Source organism: Gallus gallus, chromosome 4, assembly GCF_016699485.2.
Source record: "Gallus gallus isolate bGalGal1 chromosome 4, bGalGal1.mat.broiler.GRCg7b, whole genome shotgun sequence".
Taxonomy (NCBI): domain Eukaryota; kingdom Metazoa; phylum Chordata; class Aves; order Galliformes; family Phasianidae; genus Gallus; species Gallus gallus.
In genome coordinates this window covers 19,685,341-19,704,248 of record NC_052535.1, presented here as the reverse complement: position 1 = coordinate 19,704,248, position 18,908 = coordinate 19,685,341, and the positions used below count along the sequence as shown (strand labels likewise).

Sequence of the window (18,908 nt, the reverse complement as noted above, 5' to 3'; positions counted from 1 at the left end):
CCAAGCCACAGGCTGCCAGCTTCTGCAGGAGAATACTGTGGGAGACCGTGTCAAAGGCTTTGCTGAAGTCTAGGTAGACTACTTCAACAGCCTTTCCCTCATCCACCAGACGGGTCACTAGATCATAGAAGGAGATCAGGTTGGTCAAGCAGGACCTGCCCTTCATGAACCCATGCTGGCTAGGCCTGATCCCCCGGTTGTCTCGCACATGCCACGTGATCTCCCTCGAGACAATCTGCTCCATAACCTTCCCTGGCACCAAGGTCAGGCTAACAGGCCTGTAGTTCCCCGGATACTCCCTGCAGCCCTTCTTGTAGATGAGAGTCACATTGGCAAGCCTCCAGTCTTCTGGGATCTCACCCGTCAACAAGGAGCGCTGATAGATGATGGAAAGTGCCTCGGCTATCACCCCACCAGTTCCCTCAGCACTCAGTTCCAGTGCAATGCAAAGTATTCCTCTTGTTAGTGTATTACTGAGGAGAGATTCAGGGATTCATTGAGCTCATCAAATGGAGCCTGAACTATATTAATTTTACTTCTGTTTAAATGTTTCTACAAAGCCCGACTGTGTTGTATGCATCATTTTCAATATAATAGTTCTTTATTCTTTTGTTTTTTAAGGAAACAGGTAGGTGAAACCTTTTCTAAAGATAAAAACTGTATTCTTTTTTCCTTATCAGATCAAATGAAGGAAAAACAATTGTTTACGTTCAAAATCTTTCATGAAGTTTTATCAAAACTTTCATTTTTCTTTGTATGACAGGTGAACTTGCCAGAGTTCATTTCAGTGGGTACCACTGTTCTGACTCTGCTGTGGATAGCTATTCAGAGCATAATGGAATGATTTCCTACAAAATTCTCTCTTCCTTGGAGGGATTTTCCACTGATCACAAGAATGGTGAGTCTGTAAGCATGGTCTATTTCCACTTTTTCAGTGTAAACTGAAAAGTCATATTCCACTTCCTCACTTGTTGCTAAAGATCAGTTCTGGAAATAATTGGTGTCTGAAGTCCACTATGTATTTTGGCTAGATCTGACATTGTTGATGAAGAAATGATAGCATCAAAGACCAGCTCTCAATTTGTCCCTGAACCATGCTCAAAACAGCTACTCACAACATCCATTAGCATAGGTACTATTTCTCTGATGTAGCTTAAAAGAGAAGCTGTTGTACACTTTTCAGTGTTTCAAGGCCTTTCAGCTCATGTATTAAACTGCATTAAATTTGGGTTCATACCTTCTGCTTTTCAAAATAAGTTGAACCTATCATAATGGAGCTTCTCTACAGCTTGGACTGTATGCTTTTTGCAGTACTTGTTATTCAGTTACCCAAAGGGGAATTTAAAAGTTTTCTAATTTGAGAACTCACTGTTCAAAGTACACTGACTTTGTTAGTGGTTAATAGATTTACTGATTTAATTTTTCTGATATAAAGTTGTAATACTCTGAGAGGTAGAAAGATGGTGTGTGTGTGTCTCAATATACATGTGTACATATAATTTTTGCTAGTGTCAGCTTCCGTTGTTGTAGATACTGGAAAAATGATGTGTATCTGTTCAGTATGCAAGTGCATATCGCTTATTTTTTGTTCTTAGGCATTCATGAGGTGAAGTTTTGAGTGCATGTTCATTGAGTGATGCTAACTACAAACACTGAATGTACAAATGTCTCACCCAAATAAAATTATCTATTTTTTACTCAATATTTAACTGACCTTTCTTTTATCCTTACGTAGAGGTTGTTTTTAACAGAGAATAAAAAATAGTAATTGTCACAAAGTTGTCTCTATGGTGCTTAAATAAAAAAACGAAGTGAATGGCTTATGAACGTATTCACATAAGCAAGTTGAACGAAACATGTTGACATATTGCCAAACCTATCTAAAACCTATCAAATATGCCCACAGTGCTGTTACTAGACTGCAAGCAAAAGTGAACTAATGATGTTCAGTAATGAACTTGCACAGCAGAGCTACCCCTAAAGATGAACATGTTATATTTTATTTTGCCTTCTATTTTCTGCAGTTTGCATGTTCAAGCTACTATGAGGAACAGAGAAATTTTTGTCTGTCTGAGTGCAGTATGTGTATTTGATACTGCATGCTTGTGAGCAGGCCTTGGCTTACTGCATTAACTGTGATTTCATAGAGTTACATTTGAGCCATTTTCCAACATGACTGATAAGATTCAGCTTTTGCAATCAGGTTTATATGCCTTAGAGTGTGAACTTTTACAAATTGTATTTTATTTTCACGTTCATTGTTCACTACTGAGGCAGTGGCACAGGGGGGAAAACAATGCCTTTATTCAGGTACTGGTAGCTGCTGTGGACAGTAGCAGTCCTGCTCTGAGCACAGTCACCTCTATAGAGGTACACATAGAAGATATAAATAACCATGCCCTTCAGTTCACAAGAGCACTGTACAATCTCAGCGTGAGTGAGAGTGCCTCAGTAGGAGAAAGCATCCTTGCATTTTCAGTAACAGACTATGACTGGACATGTGAAAATGCATACAATGAGTACTCTATTATTGATGGCAATGCTGAGAACTTATTCAATGTGGAAACAAGTGTCACGGAGTCAGAAACATCCTACAAGCTTGTTGGCAATCTTGTTTTGAACAGTCTTCTTGACACGGAAACTACTGCTTCCTATCGTCTGGTCCTCCTTGCCTCTGATCATGGGAAGCCCTCCTTGAACTCAACTGCTACCGTGCTAATAACTGTACTGGATGTCAACGATAATCCTCCAGAATTTAGCAGCTCAGAGTACCACGTTCACGTCAAAGAAGGCCTCCCTGTCGGTAGCCATGTCACAGAAGTTTTAGCAAATGACCCTGATGCAGGCAGTAATGCAGAGATCACTTATGCTATAACTTCTGGAAATGACAAGCAGTATTTTCAGATGGATGGGAAAACTGGATCTGTGGATTTGATGAAAACTCTGGATTATGAGGATACCACGAAATTTACTTCGCTCATTCAAGGCACAGATGGAAGAGCTGATGTTAAAAAGTGTGGCTTTTTCTGTTGTCCACTTTAGCGTTCTAGATGACAATGACTATGCTCCACTGTTTTTGTTTCCCAGCATGAACTGTATTGTCAGTGAAAACCTGCCCAGCTTTTTTTTGTATGCACTGTCACTGCCCTGGATTTTGATAAAGGCTCCTATGGACATCTCACCTACTCCATCCAGTCTTCATATTTGGCTCAGCGTAAAGCTCCTGGAGATCATGACATGTTTTTCATTGACTCTTTGACAGGAGATATTCATACAAAGCAAACATTTGACTATGAAAGTCAGAATAGGTACTGTCTCATAATCCAAGCAAAAGACAAAGGTGACTTACTGGCCACAATTACAGTTCAGGTAGATATTGAGGGCAGAGATGAGTTTGACCCAGTTTTCTCACAAGATCAGTATTTCTTTAATCTCCCTAGGAAAAATGAAGCAGGCCAGTTGCTTGGCAAGGTGACAGCATCAGATAATGATGGTGAACAGGATGGAGTTGTTTGTTCCTCCCTGCTAAAAACTTCTGCATTCTTTTCTGTAAATCAAAACAGTGGTGGTATTTATTTGACTCAAACTGTTCACCAAAATAGAAATGACAGCAAAAGGAATGATGACACCTTGAAATTGTTGGTAAGGGCTCAGAGCCCAAAAATGTAGCCAAAGTTTGCAGTATGTACTGTTCTGATGAATGTTTCCGATTCTCCTGAAAGTTATCCTTTTGTGTCAACCTACAGTCTGTCCATTAGCCTTTCTGCCTCTCTCATTATTTTCCTGCTGCTTGCCTTGCTGTCAGCGTTATTGCACTTATTCTGAGATATAAGCAGAAAGATGTGATAAACTCTTGTGTGAAAAAAAGAAACATTATCCTTCTCAGCTACTGATGTGAATTTGGCCAGAGAAGATATGGTTCTTAAGGTCTGACAGAAAATCCAAAATACTGAGAGTGGTATGCTTCCCACGGGTGTCATAGCAGATTGGCTGAGCTTGTCAGGAATCAGAGAGAGGAAAGACAATGATGTGCCCTGCAGGCATTCAGGCTTCAGTGGCCACAATTCTGCCAAAGGAGAAACTGCAGAGGATGAAGAAATCAAAAGGATCAATGAACATCCTTGCAGGAAGAGTCCTGGCTCCACACTGAGTGAGCGAGACTCCCGGGTGCCAGATTCAGGGATCCCAAGGGAGTCTGACCACCTTTCCTGCCTGTCTGGGGAAACCAACATTGCGGCTACCACGCAAAGCGTGGAGAGCATACCGGCTGTTCAATGCAAAGGTGGAGAAGCCTGTGATGCAGCCTATCCAAGTAACAAAGTGTTGTCTCAGCCACTTAAAAAAACTGAAATAAGAAGGACATATTGACAGACCTCACAAGAGACTATACCTTAGTATCAGATAGGCAGGACTCTGGGTGTGATTTGCTCGCAACTCTTGGCACCTCTGATGAGGACCTCAGAGGCAGTTACAGCTGGGATTGCTTGCTCAGCTGGGAAACCAGATTTCAGCCTCTCTCCTCAGTCTTCAGTGACATTGCAAAACTGAAAGATGAAAGTGGATGTGTTTTGTAGCCTTCCTAAGGAGAAGCCTTTTGTTTTCCCTCCTCCCTTGGTAACATCAGTAGCTCAACCTGGCATAAGGACAGTACCACCATGGATGCCAAATGTAATATCTGGGCAAGCATTTAAAAAATGCCTTCGTTCTTCCCTTATCCATAGTCTTGGATAGTTTTTCTCCTTCTCTATCTTTGCTTACCATGCAGACACCTACTGCTTCTGCATTAACCTTTGATGGGAGAATGGTAGGAATATATCTTATTTGTCCAAGCCATGAACTTGCAACAGAGGAGGAAATTCAAGTCTAGGTTATTAACTGATGGTAGTATGTGGAAAAAATATATGGCTTGAAATGCATTTTGTGTATTTTAAACAAACAAAACATGCCTGTCAAAACTGGATTACCACTATCTTTTCTGTTCTCATGAGCTGAAATGGTTAATATATAAAATAGCCACAAACTTTGTAACAATCCATCATGGTCTTCACAGAGTATGCTGCCAGTCCATGAGGTTTCTCCTTTTGCAGCTCCCAACAGGTGTGGTTTCCCATTGTAAATCACACAGCTTGGTGCCTGAAAACCAACTTGATCAATTCTAATGTTTTTAACAAAATGTGTTAGTAACAAATTAATGGTAGTAACTGTTTTCTGTGGAATTTTTTTCTGCGGTTGCATTATGAGAGGGTAGAATCATGGAATCATAGAATATCCTGAGTTGGAAGGGACCCACAAGGATCAAGTCCAACCCCTGGCTCCACACAGACCACCCAAAATCAGACTATGTGACTGGGAGTGGTGTCCAAATGCTTCTTGAATTCCAAAAAGCTTGGGGCTGTGCCCACCGCCCTGAGGGGCCTGTTCCATGTCCACCACCCTCTGCTGAAGATCCTTTTTGTAACCCCCACCTGACATTCCTTGATGCAGCTCCATAATTTACCAGCACTGAAGTGAGACTCACAGGTACTCCTTTTTTTCTTCCCTTCTTGAAGATTGGAAAAATGTTAGCTAGCTTCCAGTCACCTGGGACCTTTCCCCATTCCCAAGACAATTGGAAATAATTGAGATGATGTTGGCCAACTCTCATAGTACCTTGGGATGAATCTCACTAGGCCCAAGGACTTGTATGTATCCAGGTGGAGCAGCAAATCACACACAAGTTTGGAGTGGGCAGGGATTTTATTGTTACTGCAGTCACTGTTCTCTAACTCTGGGCACCTAGGGTGCTAGAGCTTATCCCTGATGTTGAAGATGGAGGCAAAGAAAGCATTAAATCTCTGCTTTGACTATGTCTCTGTTTTTAATATGACCATTCTCATCAAGTAACAGACCAATGTTCTCTATGGTCTTCCTTTTGTTGTTAACATATTAAAAAAAAAAAAAAACACCAACCAACAAATAAACTTTCAGTTGTCCCCTTCAGTATTGGCCATCTCCCTATAAAGGCAAATGGCATCACTGTAGTCCCCCTCATGTTGGCTGACCTTGCTTCCAGTGGCCATACACTTTTCACCTAAGCTCTAGAATAAGGTCACTGATCAGTCAAGCTGGCCTTCTGCACCACCTGCTTGAGTTCTGACATTTTGGAATTGCCTGTTTCTGTACTAAGACCCCAGAAAGAAGTGGTACTTTAAAAGTAACCAGGCACTAAAGGGTACTAGAGTGATGTGCAAGTTCAGCAGTTTGGGCCAGCATGTCATGATAGTCTACTTAATAATGGCTCACTCATAGAAACCCTTGGGGAAAAAAAAAAAAAAAAAAAAAAAGAATAATGGTAAGATAAAAGCAACCTCCTTTTTTATTACTAGAGTTAAAATAACTATCTGTTGTCTTTCTGTCCTATTACAGAAGATGGAGAAGATGGCATGTTCTCCAAGCAGCTGTAGGATAGGACAGTGTCACAATTGAGGTCTTCTATGCCTACATGCTGTTCTTCGGTGCTGTTATGGGCACATCTTTGCAAGACCAGATATTTGGCCTTCTTTGCTGTATGTATCATACATACCACATTTTGTGTATATATATCCAGTCATGTACACATATATATACTGCTGTGTATGCTTGTATATTGTATCAGACTAATAAAATAGAAATCACGTCTGGAGTAACTTTGGCTTCTCTTCGGTGTATATTTAAAAGTCTTCGCTTCTTTTGCACTGTGCATATAAAAGCTGGGCTCTAGGGAAGAGTAGTTGGTGCCTGGGAATCTGCTAGAAGTTGGACATATACAGAAGTGTATGTTGTTCAAGTAACAGCTGGAGGAAATGAATACAGTGTTGTTAGACTGAATGATTACATGGGACCTATGTCAGTTATTTCCTCAGTCACATCAGTCATGATCCTTACTGTTTTACAATCTGTGGTTGTAGCGGAAGTGCTAAGTCACAGCCTGAACCAGTGACTGAGCACCTGGTGGGAAGGCAATGCCAACCTAGGGGAGCTCAGGTGCATGCAATGCACCTGACTGATGGAAGGGGTGGAGCCAGGATCCACCCCTTCCCAGACCTCATTTAAGGGTTGGTAGTGGAGATGAGGGTGTCTCTTGCTGGTGATCCCAGCTTACTTCAGGTATTCTAATGGTAAACTGTTCTTTTCCTTTGTTTCTGCAGGTGCTGCATTTGGGCTTGTTCTTATTTGTTGTAGCAGAAGACTTTGCCACCCTGCTATTATTGTGGTACTTTTCCATCCTATTATAGCATTACAGTGGTTTCATAGCCGGTCTTTGAATATGATCCTGCTTCCATAGGCATACCTGCACTGTACAAATGTTTAATACACTCCTTGCTGCTGTGCAAGAGTGCTTCTTTTAAAGGTGTAGTTTTGTTATACTGCCACGGCTGAAAAAGTCAGCATAGCAAAGTGATTTATCAGAATCAACAGATCTCACTAAGAAGGAGAGAGGAAGATAAATTTTATAGTCCAGTGAAAACCTGTGTCAGAAAGGAAAAGGAGAGGAGTCATTCCCAGTTCATATCCAAACATGGAGAATCGGTTTGAGGCCATTGTTTCAGTATGAATTGAGCCATCAGATTGGGAACCAGACTTGTGCAGTAAAACTTCTTAGAACCTCTGTCTGAAGAAGGCAATATGCTTTCACATTTTTATGTGGTTGTAGGATGCATATGTGGTTATTGAAGTTCCAACTTTTCTTGATGAGCTTTCAGAGTGGCTTGTTCTGACTACTTTTGATGCAGTTATTTTTGCAATTGAATGGGTTATAGAAACTTTTTAGTGACATTTCAGTGGGAAACTTGTGTACATGGAAAAGCAACTGTACTATGGTAGCATCGATATGTAATAGTTTGATAGCTCAATCTAATAGTGTTTGTTTTTTTTTTTTTTTTAGAACTTAAGTTCTGTGGGTAATGTTCATAGAAGGTTATTTTCTACCTGTTAAAATTATGCTATCTACAACCCTTTTGGTGTTGACTTAACAACTTGAATTGTAATTTTGAATGAGAAGTGTCTGTTGTGATGTTCAGTTATGTGTGATTGTAGTTTTGGGAGGCAGTCATGGCACAGAGAACTAACTCTTCTGTACAGTCATCATCTTAACTGCTTTTAGTTTCGCGCAGTCCTGGTCAAGTGGCGGCTTCTTCTCTGAGCAGGAGCGAGAAACGTGCTATCCTGATAGAGATCATCTTTGCAGCGGGTGTTTGGTGGAGGAGGAAGTTCTTCACAAAGCAAAATGGTGTATTCTTCACTTTCATGATTATAAAGTAGTATCTCAGGCTTTGTTTTGTGTATAGATTCTGGATTAATGAATAGCTTTTAATTCACTAATGCTGCTGTTGCAAATGAAATATTAGTGTTAGAGATCTTGAAAGTATGCAGTCATAATTTCTACGAGATGTAGACCTCACCCATGTTAATCTCTGCTTGCTACAATTCTGCTTGAAAAGTAAGCAAATCCTGTTTCTGTCTGTCCTTTTTGCTCCTTCAAATATATTTTGATGCCTCACTGGAAGACTTAGTATACTTGCATCCAGTTTCTCATACACACAAATTAAACAATGTATGTTCTGTGTTCCTCTTAAGTGTTATGAGACTCTTCCTTGCCTGTATGTGTATTAACTCATTCTGTATCTAACAGGAAACAAATTTACTTGAAATACTGTTTTGTATATTGTCAAGCTTTAAAAAGTGACTGTTGAAATGAGTGTTTGCAATAAATTGCATAGTTCTTTTAACCTTACTGGTTTTTTTTCCTAAGTAAACAGTATATAACATCCATAATTTACCATGAGTTTAGTATTAGCTTGCATTGAAAGGGCTGTTACTGTGCAATTCTGCATACCAGTTTTAGCACTTCATAGAAGGTACGGAACTTGTTAGTGGAAAATCATATTAAGCTCAAAATGCGTAAGCTGTAAAAGACAGTTGTCTTTTCTGGAATTTTGGCTGTCTGCCTTCTGGATTTCTTGTTGGCAGCCTTGAAGACGCTGGTGTAAATCACTACCAAATGGATTTCCCAATTCCATCTACCAGTAGTAATCATTACACTGATATTTAAGCAGATTCCTGGGCAAAGAGGAGAAACTTTTTTGGGGTATCCATCATGCAGGGATTATAAATCATAGAATCACGCAGGTTGAAAAAGACCTTAAAGATCATCAAGTCCAACCATGACCTAACCATACTACCCTAACTAACAACCCTCTGCTAAATCATGTCTCTGAGTACCACATCCAAACAGTTTTTAAACGCATCCAGGGATGGTGACTCAACCACCTTCCTGGGAAGCCTATTCCAGTGCTTAACAACCCTTTCTCTAAAGAAGTTTTTCCTGATATCCAACCTAAACTTACCCTGGTGCAGCTTGAGGCCGTTTCAGCTCATCCTGCTACCAGTGAGAAGAGACCAACCCCGCTCTTGCTGTAAGCACCTTTCAGATATTGGAAGAGAGCAATAAGGTCTCCCCTCAGCCTCCTTTTCCCCAGACTAAACAGCTCCAGTTCCCTCAGCCTTTCCTCCTAGGGCATGTTCTCCAAGCCCTTCACAAGCCTTGTTGCCCTTCTTTGGACCTGCTCCAGCACCTCCATGTCCTTTCTGTACTGAGGTGCCCAGAACTGAACACAGTACTTGAGGTGAGGCCTCACCAATGCTGAGTACTTCCCTAGTCCTGCTTGCCACACCACTCCTGATACAAGCCAGGATGCCACTGGCCCTCTTGGCCACCTGGGCACGCTGCTGGCTCACATTCAGCTGACTGTCCATCAGTACACCAAGGACCCTTTCTATTAGGCAGCTTTCCAGCTACTCCTCCCCAACCCTGTATGGTTGCTTGGGGTTGTAGTGACTGAAATGCAGGACCTGACGCTTGGCCCTATTGAAACTCATACAGTTTGCCTTGGCCCATCAATCCAGTCTATCCAGGTTCCTCTGTAGTGCCCTTCTCCCCTCAGGCAGATCAACACTCCCTCCCAACTTGGTGTTGTCTGCAAACTTACTGAGGGTGTGCGCTCAATCCCCTCATCAAGTCCATTAATAAAGATGTTAAACAGAAGTGGCCTCAGTACTGAGCCCTGGGGGACACCTGTTTTCTAAAGCAATATGAAAAACCCCTGGTTAACTACATGTGTCCATGTTTAGTTTGTAGTTTTTCAGCTGAAGACAGAAGTTGTTTCTATTACAGTTCCAGATGGGGAAAAAAAAAAAGAAATTCAGATAAAAATGAACCTTGTTGCGAAGTCTTTCGCATTACTCATTCCTACTATCATTTATATTTAGTTGCTATCAATTCTCTGTGCTTTCTGTCATTTTTCTTTAACTGCTGTGTAGTTGAGCATACTTCAGGAAGCAGTGTGGGAACATTAGACATTCTCTTCGGTCAGTGCTGACAGTGTGTGTGGTCTGCGTCACTCCTTGAAAACCAGACCCTTTGATGGAAGGATGTAGAGGGATCGTTGTAAAAGAGGGAAGTGGCACAGAATTCGTAAGCATGGAGAGTGATTTTTTTTTCTCTCCTAAATTCCAGTAAAAACACTAATTGGAATAGGAGGCACATGTGACTGTTATGAAATATTGTGTAATGGGAGGTTTATGTTTAGAATTCGGCTTAGTCTGTGGATGAAGTGGCTTTACAGCTTTTTGTCTCTATTTTCTGGCACAACAGAACCAACTCACTGTGGCAATATGTGTCTCAGTTAACTGTCAATGATCCGGCTGGAATAACTAAGGTGTTGCAAAATCAAATTGAGTAACCTTCTGGGTCTTGCACAGCTGTTAGTTCTGCTAGCTGTTCACCATCACATATACAAGCCTAATATGTATTCAGTCTGAGTGTGGATTTGTATGTTCAGATCATATTGAATAGATCTGCAGTCTGGCATACAAATCCTCTTGCTGGCTTTGAAAATTTTACCATAAACACAGAAAATATTTTTAAAACGTTGGAAAAAGTATGGATATCTAGGCAAAAGAAGGGGCCTTACGGAAAGGAAAATTGATAGAACCGTCTGATTTAGACTCACACTTTACTTTGCAGCTAGGGCTATTATTCATTAAAAATAATTAAAAAAAAAAAAGTCAGATTGCTTTTCTTCTAAAATATATGAAATGTAATGGAGGGCCATCTATAAGGAATGCAGGAAGGCATCAGGGCACTCTAGAATTGTGAAATGGTTCTGTTTTTTGAACTGTATGTGCTACTTCAGCAAGGTAGAAAATACCAAATCCTTTAGCTAATTATAGTCACATTAATCAAAGTTTCTTTATTGTTTATTTGTTTGACTGACCCAAACAGGTCTTACGCCTGATGAAACATTAGTTGCCAAACAACATGCCTGAAAATGCAGGCTGTGTAGTAAAAGACTGAGATGATACGCTGTCATATTCAAAACTGCAGTTGAAAATCTCATTACAATTAGAAAACGCAAATCCCTAATATGTTAAAAACAAAGGATTGCAACACTATAAAACTGTGTTTTAAAATATCAGCCCTGTCTGTGTAAGCTTATCCACTTGAAAATAATCTTAAACACTTCTGAAGCACAGAGTATTTAACTCAACCTGAGTTGCCTGCCCTAAAACTACATGTAAATTGCTTATGAAAAGCTGTCATTAATCTTAGAAAATGGAAGCTGATCGGTGTGCTGTAAGAGCTGGTCAGCCAGCAACAGATGTTACATAAAGCAGCACTTGAGAATTGTTAGGGCTAGATGATGCCCACTCACCAGCTCAGCTTGGAGGAATGTTTAGCTATTACTTATGGGTACGCACTGCATTTGGTTGAAAACTTTCAGATGGGAAATTCAATAGAGTTTATAAAATGGCTTTACTGGTGCCATATCTGAAAGAAGAGAGTAGTGAATCAAGCCTGCTTGCACTGACCTCCAAATTTCTGTGCTGAGCCTTGTTTAGCTGGGAATAGACACATTTCCAGCATCTCCCTTTAAACAAACTGTAGGGTTCACTTAATTTCAAAAGATTTTAAAATGCTGGGTTCTGATCCAACACCCTAAGACTTCCACTGATTTCAATGGGCCTAAATGAAAAATACACCTGAAAGAAATGGACAACATGTGTGTCTTCCTGGTACTCTAAGAAGAGTCCCTGGCAGTGGAGAGTGGGCTCCCTGGTGTACAGGGCAGTAAAGCAGTGGGAAGGAGTATTGAAAAAAGGGAAATCAAGATCCTGGAAAACAGAATAGAACCAGCATGTGGTAGGGGAGATCTGGAGGAGAGTTTCCTCTGCTTTGTGGTGATTGATGCAAGCCTTGCTTTATATACTTATGCTGGAGTGCCTTTTACACAAGTCTGAGAAGGTCTGTAAAGAAGAGGTCACCTTACTGTTTCATCATTCTACTGCTATGTAAAATATATTCTGTTGGCTGATTTGCTACTGCTTTTACGTAAAGTATAGAATAAGCATGCCTTCCATAGCAATTCCTTTGCTTGTCTTTATACCATAAGCACTTTACCTGAGGCCAAGTGCTGTGTAGAATTAGTAATTAGTCTTCGAAATTACGCTAGCAACTGTTAACGTGACAGGAGCAGGAAAAGGATTGGAGTTTGTTGAATGGATTGTTGGTTGGTGTTAGCATTTTGGTTTCTTTTTAATTGTTTTGAGAAGTGAATGTGTTTGTTTTCAGTCTTGTTTTTAGGCTTACCTGAATAGTCATACAACTTCTGCAGCCTGAATTTTTGGCATCTCTGATGCTATTGGAACAACTTGTGCTCTTGGCTGACCATATATTCACTGGATGGAAATTGATAAGAAGTTTCCACAGCCTACTTGGTTCTCTGGCAGCAAAATGGCAGAAAACTACATGTAACTTAATTGCTGGATATCCACTGTACTGGATCGGTGACATGTTTGAACTCCCACAGTTTTTTTTTTCCAGAATTTTTCCATTCCCATATGCATGATTTTCATCTACCGTACGTTTCTTGTAACTTTGTTTTAACAACTAAAAATTGGAAATTCTGATTTCCTCCTCCCTCCTCAGTCAGTTAAGGTGTGAAATCAAGTTGCTAGTGTTTCCTGTTAAACCAACATGATATGTTCCATCATTATACTTAGACCATGGGGATAGAGTAAGAGAAAACCCTCTATTAACAGTTTCTGGATGGGGTTTAATGAGATTATTATGACTTAAATATAACTACTTAATTTATACCATACAAACAAAAAGAAACAAGGAAACGTGATTACTGTAATTAACATAAAAATTAAATGATAAAGAGGACATCTGAATAATTAAAGTTTAAAACATTAGACTGAGTTAAAGGCACATCCAGTCTTTCTGATTGCCTGAGATATTAACTGCTTGGGGAAGTTGAAAAGCTGCGTGGAGCCAGGAGTTGGACTCTATCCTTGTAAGTCCCTTCTGACTCAGGATGTTCTATGATTCTAGGTCCTGTGATAGTCTGGAGTACTAAGGAGTATGCATCAGTCCCATGTTACAGCACTTCATTTTTTAGTAATGATAATGTTACAGTGCAACCTACTGTAGGGAATGTGCTTTAACAGGGAGGTTGGACAAGATGATCTGCAGAGGCCCATTCCAACCCCTATAATTCTGTGAATTTGTGAAATGAATTTTTATTCTGGTAAGTGACTAGGATATTATAGAATGCTAGACTGTAGTAAACAAAACAAGCTTGCATCTGTGATCATGAGTTAGTTATGTTTCGGTTAAAAAATAACTGTTCAGATAAAAGGAAGAAATGGGTATATATTTAAAATGGTCTGCTTAACAGTATCTAGCCAGCAGGGAGAACCAAAGTAGTTCTGAATGAGCTCGTCTAAATATCTTGTTGTGCTGCTGCATGCTTTGCTCCAGCTAACTTATTCAAAGTATATTAGTTCAAGTGGAACATCACACTGTCATAGCTACACTGCCCAATATAGCTTTGATCAGACTCCCTACTGCATCATGTAAGATATATTCCAGGATTACTGACTTCAAAGAACAAACTTTCATAGATAAGAGGTGAAGACATATTCTGACAGCATTTGGACTGCTGTCTCAAAGAAGAGGAAATTTATAATTTGTCAGGCCAAAGATGTGAACATTCTCTATGACTGTCTGGATAGCGAAGACTATGTAGGGAAAGGAAATTGGCTGTCCAGTAAGGATTGTTTGTGTTTTGAAGGGCACAAAGGACTGCAAAAATAAGTGGATAGACTGGAGAAAATTAAAACAAACTTCCAAAGATTCTTTGCTGACTAAAAGGAAGAAAAGAAATAGGATCACTGGAAATCAGGTAGAGATTAAAAGTCATCACCCCTGGCTTAAGTAAAAGCATGTGTGACCTTAATTTGTGGTAAAACTAGTGATGTTGACCATGGAAGAATGACAGGATGGAGCAAATAGTAAGGGCAGGGAAGGAAATGGGACAACACATAAGGTGGGAGCATACCTCAGAGATATTAACATGATCAAACAGGAGGGAAAGAATAGTCCTTGGCCTAGGATAGAGGAAGACTATACGTGTGTATGTGTGAAACTCTATGCCCAGTAGCATAGTGAGGCATGGTATTTGAAGTTTCAAGGAAGGGATGAGAGAATGCCACTAGACAATGTTGGTGGACTTCCCTTAGCAAAGAAGGGGAAAATACATTGTTTTGCACATCCCTGGACTCTGTTTAGTTACCTTCTCAAGATTAGAATCATGACACAGATGTATTAGGATTGTGCATGGGTTTCCAAAGTAGATAATGTACTGAAATCCACAGTCTTTCAGAAGATAACTCAGTAAATATATTCAATGGAATTCACGTGTTTGAGTTTCAGAAAAGTGTTTAACACAGTGTCAACTAAGAATTTATTCTAGAGTTGCAACATTGTACGCTTACTGCAGAGTACTGTGCCATATGTACAGTGCAGTGGGGAGATCACCGCAGAAGAGGCAGCAAAGGGTTATCTTTAAAAAGGGAAGAACAGCACTGGAGTGAGATCACTGGTGGACATCTTTGCAGATAGGTTTTCTGTGTTATGTAATGTTTGCATCACTGTTGTTAGTGGAAAACAAGATTGATTGGAATAGAGATTGATCATTTTATTAGAGGAAATTTGGATTAATTTAATTTTTGAATTTGTTAACCTTCATTTTCCTGTTATTCATACTATTCTGTAATACCTTATTCTGCTCTTGGTTAAAAAACAACTGCATTTCTGGTATTATTGCTCACCATATAGCAACTCTATTTTAATCTCTTTTATTCATCTGCAAAAAATATTGATTTTTCTCTACTCTCACATCATGAGTCAATCCCTGTAGTTCCTTAATTATTTTGGTGGCACTCCTCTGAACCTATTTTTTTTAACATCTTGAAATGAATCCAATTGTTATTCCAGTATTTTGCAAAACCAAAAGAAAAACTGCAACTTAACATTTATAGGTCTGAGTTATTTGCAAGTAGTTCTGATTTGATTCTTGAAAGAAAAATATCCTGGCTGTTGATTCATCCTTATTTGTCCTCATCTGTGTTCTCTCAGTAGCATCTTCACACTTATGAATTGGATAATTCTTATTCCTAAACAGTGTTAGAGGCTCTTCGTGTTACTCCAGTTATACAAACCAGAAATATACGATTAATGCTTGAATTGTTACTGTCTCACACAGTTGTATTTGAAAAAAGAACTTACCTAGCATTGCACAATACAAATGCAAAAGAGAATGTGCTGAGATAGTGGTGTCCAAGATGCTGAAAACTGACACAGATGTCAGTATTCTTAAAGGCACTGTAACTCAGAACTCTGTTTAATCCATTAAGCTATCTAGAATTGCCATTTCTTGATGTGAATATTGGATCAGTAGAGTTGTTTAAAAAATTGCCCAGGAATTCAAATACTTAAAAATATTTTGTTTGAAGTTTCATCAAGGTATTTTGAAATGTGGTAGAGATGATCACGTTTAATAAATAACTTGTAGCAATTCAAAGGCAGGCACTTTTTATTTAAGCATTCAATTGCATGATTCTACATCTTTTTCTTCTTCTGTTTGCCCTACCTCTGTTCTCCTACCCAGTATCTATTTCTGCTAGAATTGTTTTGGGAATGGAACACAGATGGATGAGTAGCAGTCAGATGGCTGAAAGCACTGTTTTCCATTAAATGTTACATTACAGTAATCTTCTCAATTTTAGAGAGATGAAAGGAAAAAGGGTACATATATGGGATATGTATAAACAGTGTAACATTCCAGAGTATGATCCAAAATGTTTGGCAGTGTGTATTTGGAAAGGTGCACTATTTGAGTGGAGATGATATGAGTAAATTCCGTAAGTCATCTCCAACAAGCAGCAATAAATCATTTTAGGGTATTTCACACCACAGTGTGCTCCATAGATGCTTGATATCTTACGGCAGCTTATTCATAAAATATTTCAGTAAGTTTTAAAGTTTTATAGTTTCTATTTTTGTCACTAAAACAACCTCAATTAATGCTACGATTCCAACTATAAAGAATTCTGAAAGGAAAGAAACTTAGAGTCTTCTAACTGCGTTATTTATAAAAATGATCTGCAGAATTTTTGACACAGTGCTTAAAGGGCAATATTTCATGATAGATGTTTTAACCTCAGATACTTGGGTGGAAGAGTTTTCTGTTTTTTAGTGGATTTGAATCTCTTGTTTGCAACGTAGGAGAGTCATTAAGCTTATTAGTAGCTTTTGTTTGGAGCAAGGTAATTTTGAAGGGGAGATCTATAGTTCTTGTGTGGAGAGAAGTATCCACTGTTTTTGACTGGATTATTTTTAAGGCAACTGTTAGAAACCTGTTAGAAACTGAGGAGAGGAGGATTTATTATTTAATAATGCAGTGAAAAAGGATTAACAGAGCAAAATGCAGGTTAAGCAACTGAAGAACAAGATAAAATACTATTTCATTTGGTAAGTCAGTGTGTTAGTCCAGCACAGAAATCCTGCTAACAACTCTGGCTATGTAAAAAAAAAAAACAGTTCTATCTCCAACACAGCTTAGCTTTCTGTATATGAGTTGTCCTCCATGCTACATAATTCCATCAGGTGCGTACACACTGGGAGAGGTTGTTCTGCAGCAAAATACCAAGTAGAACTGGGGTTTTGTGGAGTGGGCAGGGAAGGTTTTTTGAGGGGAAAAACAGAAGTGCAAGATAAAAAGATTAAAGAGAACGCCTTATGCTATGATCAAGAGAACTCTGGGCTGGAAAGTTGGTGTTCCTTGGGAAAATGGCTCCTTATTCACAGGGACAGTGGTCTGTCTCATTCAAATCCTGCATCAGTGAAACCATGTGGATCCCAAGTTCCTTGCTGAAAGTCTGCAGTGCCATCTGTGGCTCAAAGGCTGAATCAGATCTCTGGATCTTATGTATCCATGGTTAACCTAAAATCTGTATGGTATTGTATGGCAATTTTGTGGAAATTCTGGAGGAAACACTTCAAAAATAACAGTACTATCCCCCCTCCAGGAACTTTCCCTAGTGGCTTTCTTGTTGTTTTGAATACTTTGCTAGTGCCTTAGCTGGTTTTTTTTGTTTTTTTTTTTTTTCCTATGGATTTTCCTTCTGGGCAGAATGCTGTAGTACAAACACAATAAGAACAATCCCTTTCCTGGGACGCCTTTCAAATCTGTTTCAGTGGTGAGGCACAGTAAAGTCCCACTCTTTTGTTAATCTCTAGTATCTTTTCAGTTTCTTGGCAGCACCCATAACATTTCCCTCTTTTTTTTTTTTTTTTTTTTAATATCTGCAAAAATGAAACTGAATTTAGCCATCTGGGAATAATTCAACTGAATCCAGTTTTCCCCAGGGCTTCAGTAGGAATTCTCACACAGGATCATTCTCTCAGATACATGGAAGATTGCTTAAAATATGAAAATTACATCAGTTTATGCTTCCCTCTGCAAGAAATCTGTAGCTTATTATCATTTTCATAAACCCACTAAACAGAAGTTAAGGCTTATGAATCAGAAATAACTTTAACAAGACACTGTGGAAGATGCTGAGGAAGGCGAGGGAAGTGTACTATGGGAGCAGAAACTGGCTGTGGTTGAAATGCCTCTAGAGGCATGTACTTGTTTGGTTTCACATTTAGTTCCAGGCAATGTAGCTCAGTGTAGATTGAAGAATTTAAAGAATTCCCTGTTGGCTTTCACCAAAGGAAAAATAAGTCTTTAACTTCTTTCGTTTCCTTCTCTTTCTTTTATTTTAGGTGTTCCAAATGGTTTTCTCACTTTTTTGTCTTCCGATTCCTCAAGTATTTCAGCATTGTAAAATCACTGTCAGTACTTAAGCTACCCTGAAGAGCAGAGTGTCGGAATCTTTTCTCTGTTGCATTCTCATAAATGTTAAATAGTTCCTGCCATTTTCGCAAAGCACAGGCAAAACAGAGTACAGTTCAGGGAATAACTCTGTTTGACAGTGGCTGCTGAAGAGCCAACCTGGTGATCTCTCCAGGAGAAAGCTGGAGGCTGGACAAAGAGATATTAACAAAAAAAAAAAAAAAAAAAAAAGGAAGTGAGCTGAATGTTGTCCCAGATTCTGTGGTTGTCAGATGGCTTGGCTCAAGGGTCAGGATTCTTTTTTTGGTCAAGTCCTCAAATTGTAGCTCAGAACTTTAAGCCAGGTTCTACAATTTCTGTCTTCGGAATGTACTTTGTTCTCCAGTGGCTCCTGAGGTGATCCACCCACTGCTAGGACTGACTTGAAAGCATCAATCCAGTCTTCCTGGGATCAAAGGCAACCCATCAAAATGAGAAAGCATCTGAGGATAAATTCCTTATTTTGCATCTTGCTGCTTACGATCCTGCCCTGTTATTGTAAAACCATTTAACACAGGTTCAAAGTCTTTCTGTGGCAAGTGACAAAAATTAAGAACTTGGCCAGTGGGAATAGTTGCCCATAAACGCGAAGGTAATTTATGG

At 39.4% G+C, this 18,908-nt stretch overlaps 1 protein-coding gene across 1 annotated transcript in view; it reads left to right on the top strand.

Annotated features, from left to right (window-relative positions):
• DCHS2 (dachsous cadherin-related 2) overlaps positions 1 to 6,276 on the top strand; it is a 47,936-nt gene extending 41,660 nt beyond the window's left edge. Inside the window, 11 exon segments of the mRNA XM_040699783.1 lie at positions 622 to 628; positions 764 to 832; positions 835 to 898; positions 2,204 to 3,009; positions 3,011 to 3,116; positions 3,119 to 3,804; positions 3,807 to 3,869; positions 3,871 to 4,348; positions 4,351 to 4,568; positions 4,570 to 4,727; positions 4,729 to 6,276. Coding sequence (XP_040555717.1) covers positions 622 to 628; positions 764 to 832; positions 835 to 898; positions 2,204 to 3,009; positions 3,011 to 3,116; positions 3,119 to 3,804; positions 3,807 to 3,869; positions 3,871 to 4,348; positions 4,351 to 4,568; positions 4,570 to 4,727; positions 4,729 to 4,867 — 2,794 coding nt within the window. The 3' untranslated portion in view covers positions 4,868 to 6,276.
• The last annotated feature ends 12,632 nt before the right edge of the window (positions 6,277 to 18,908 follow it).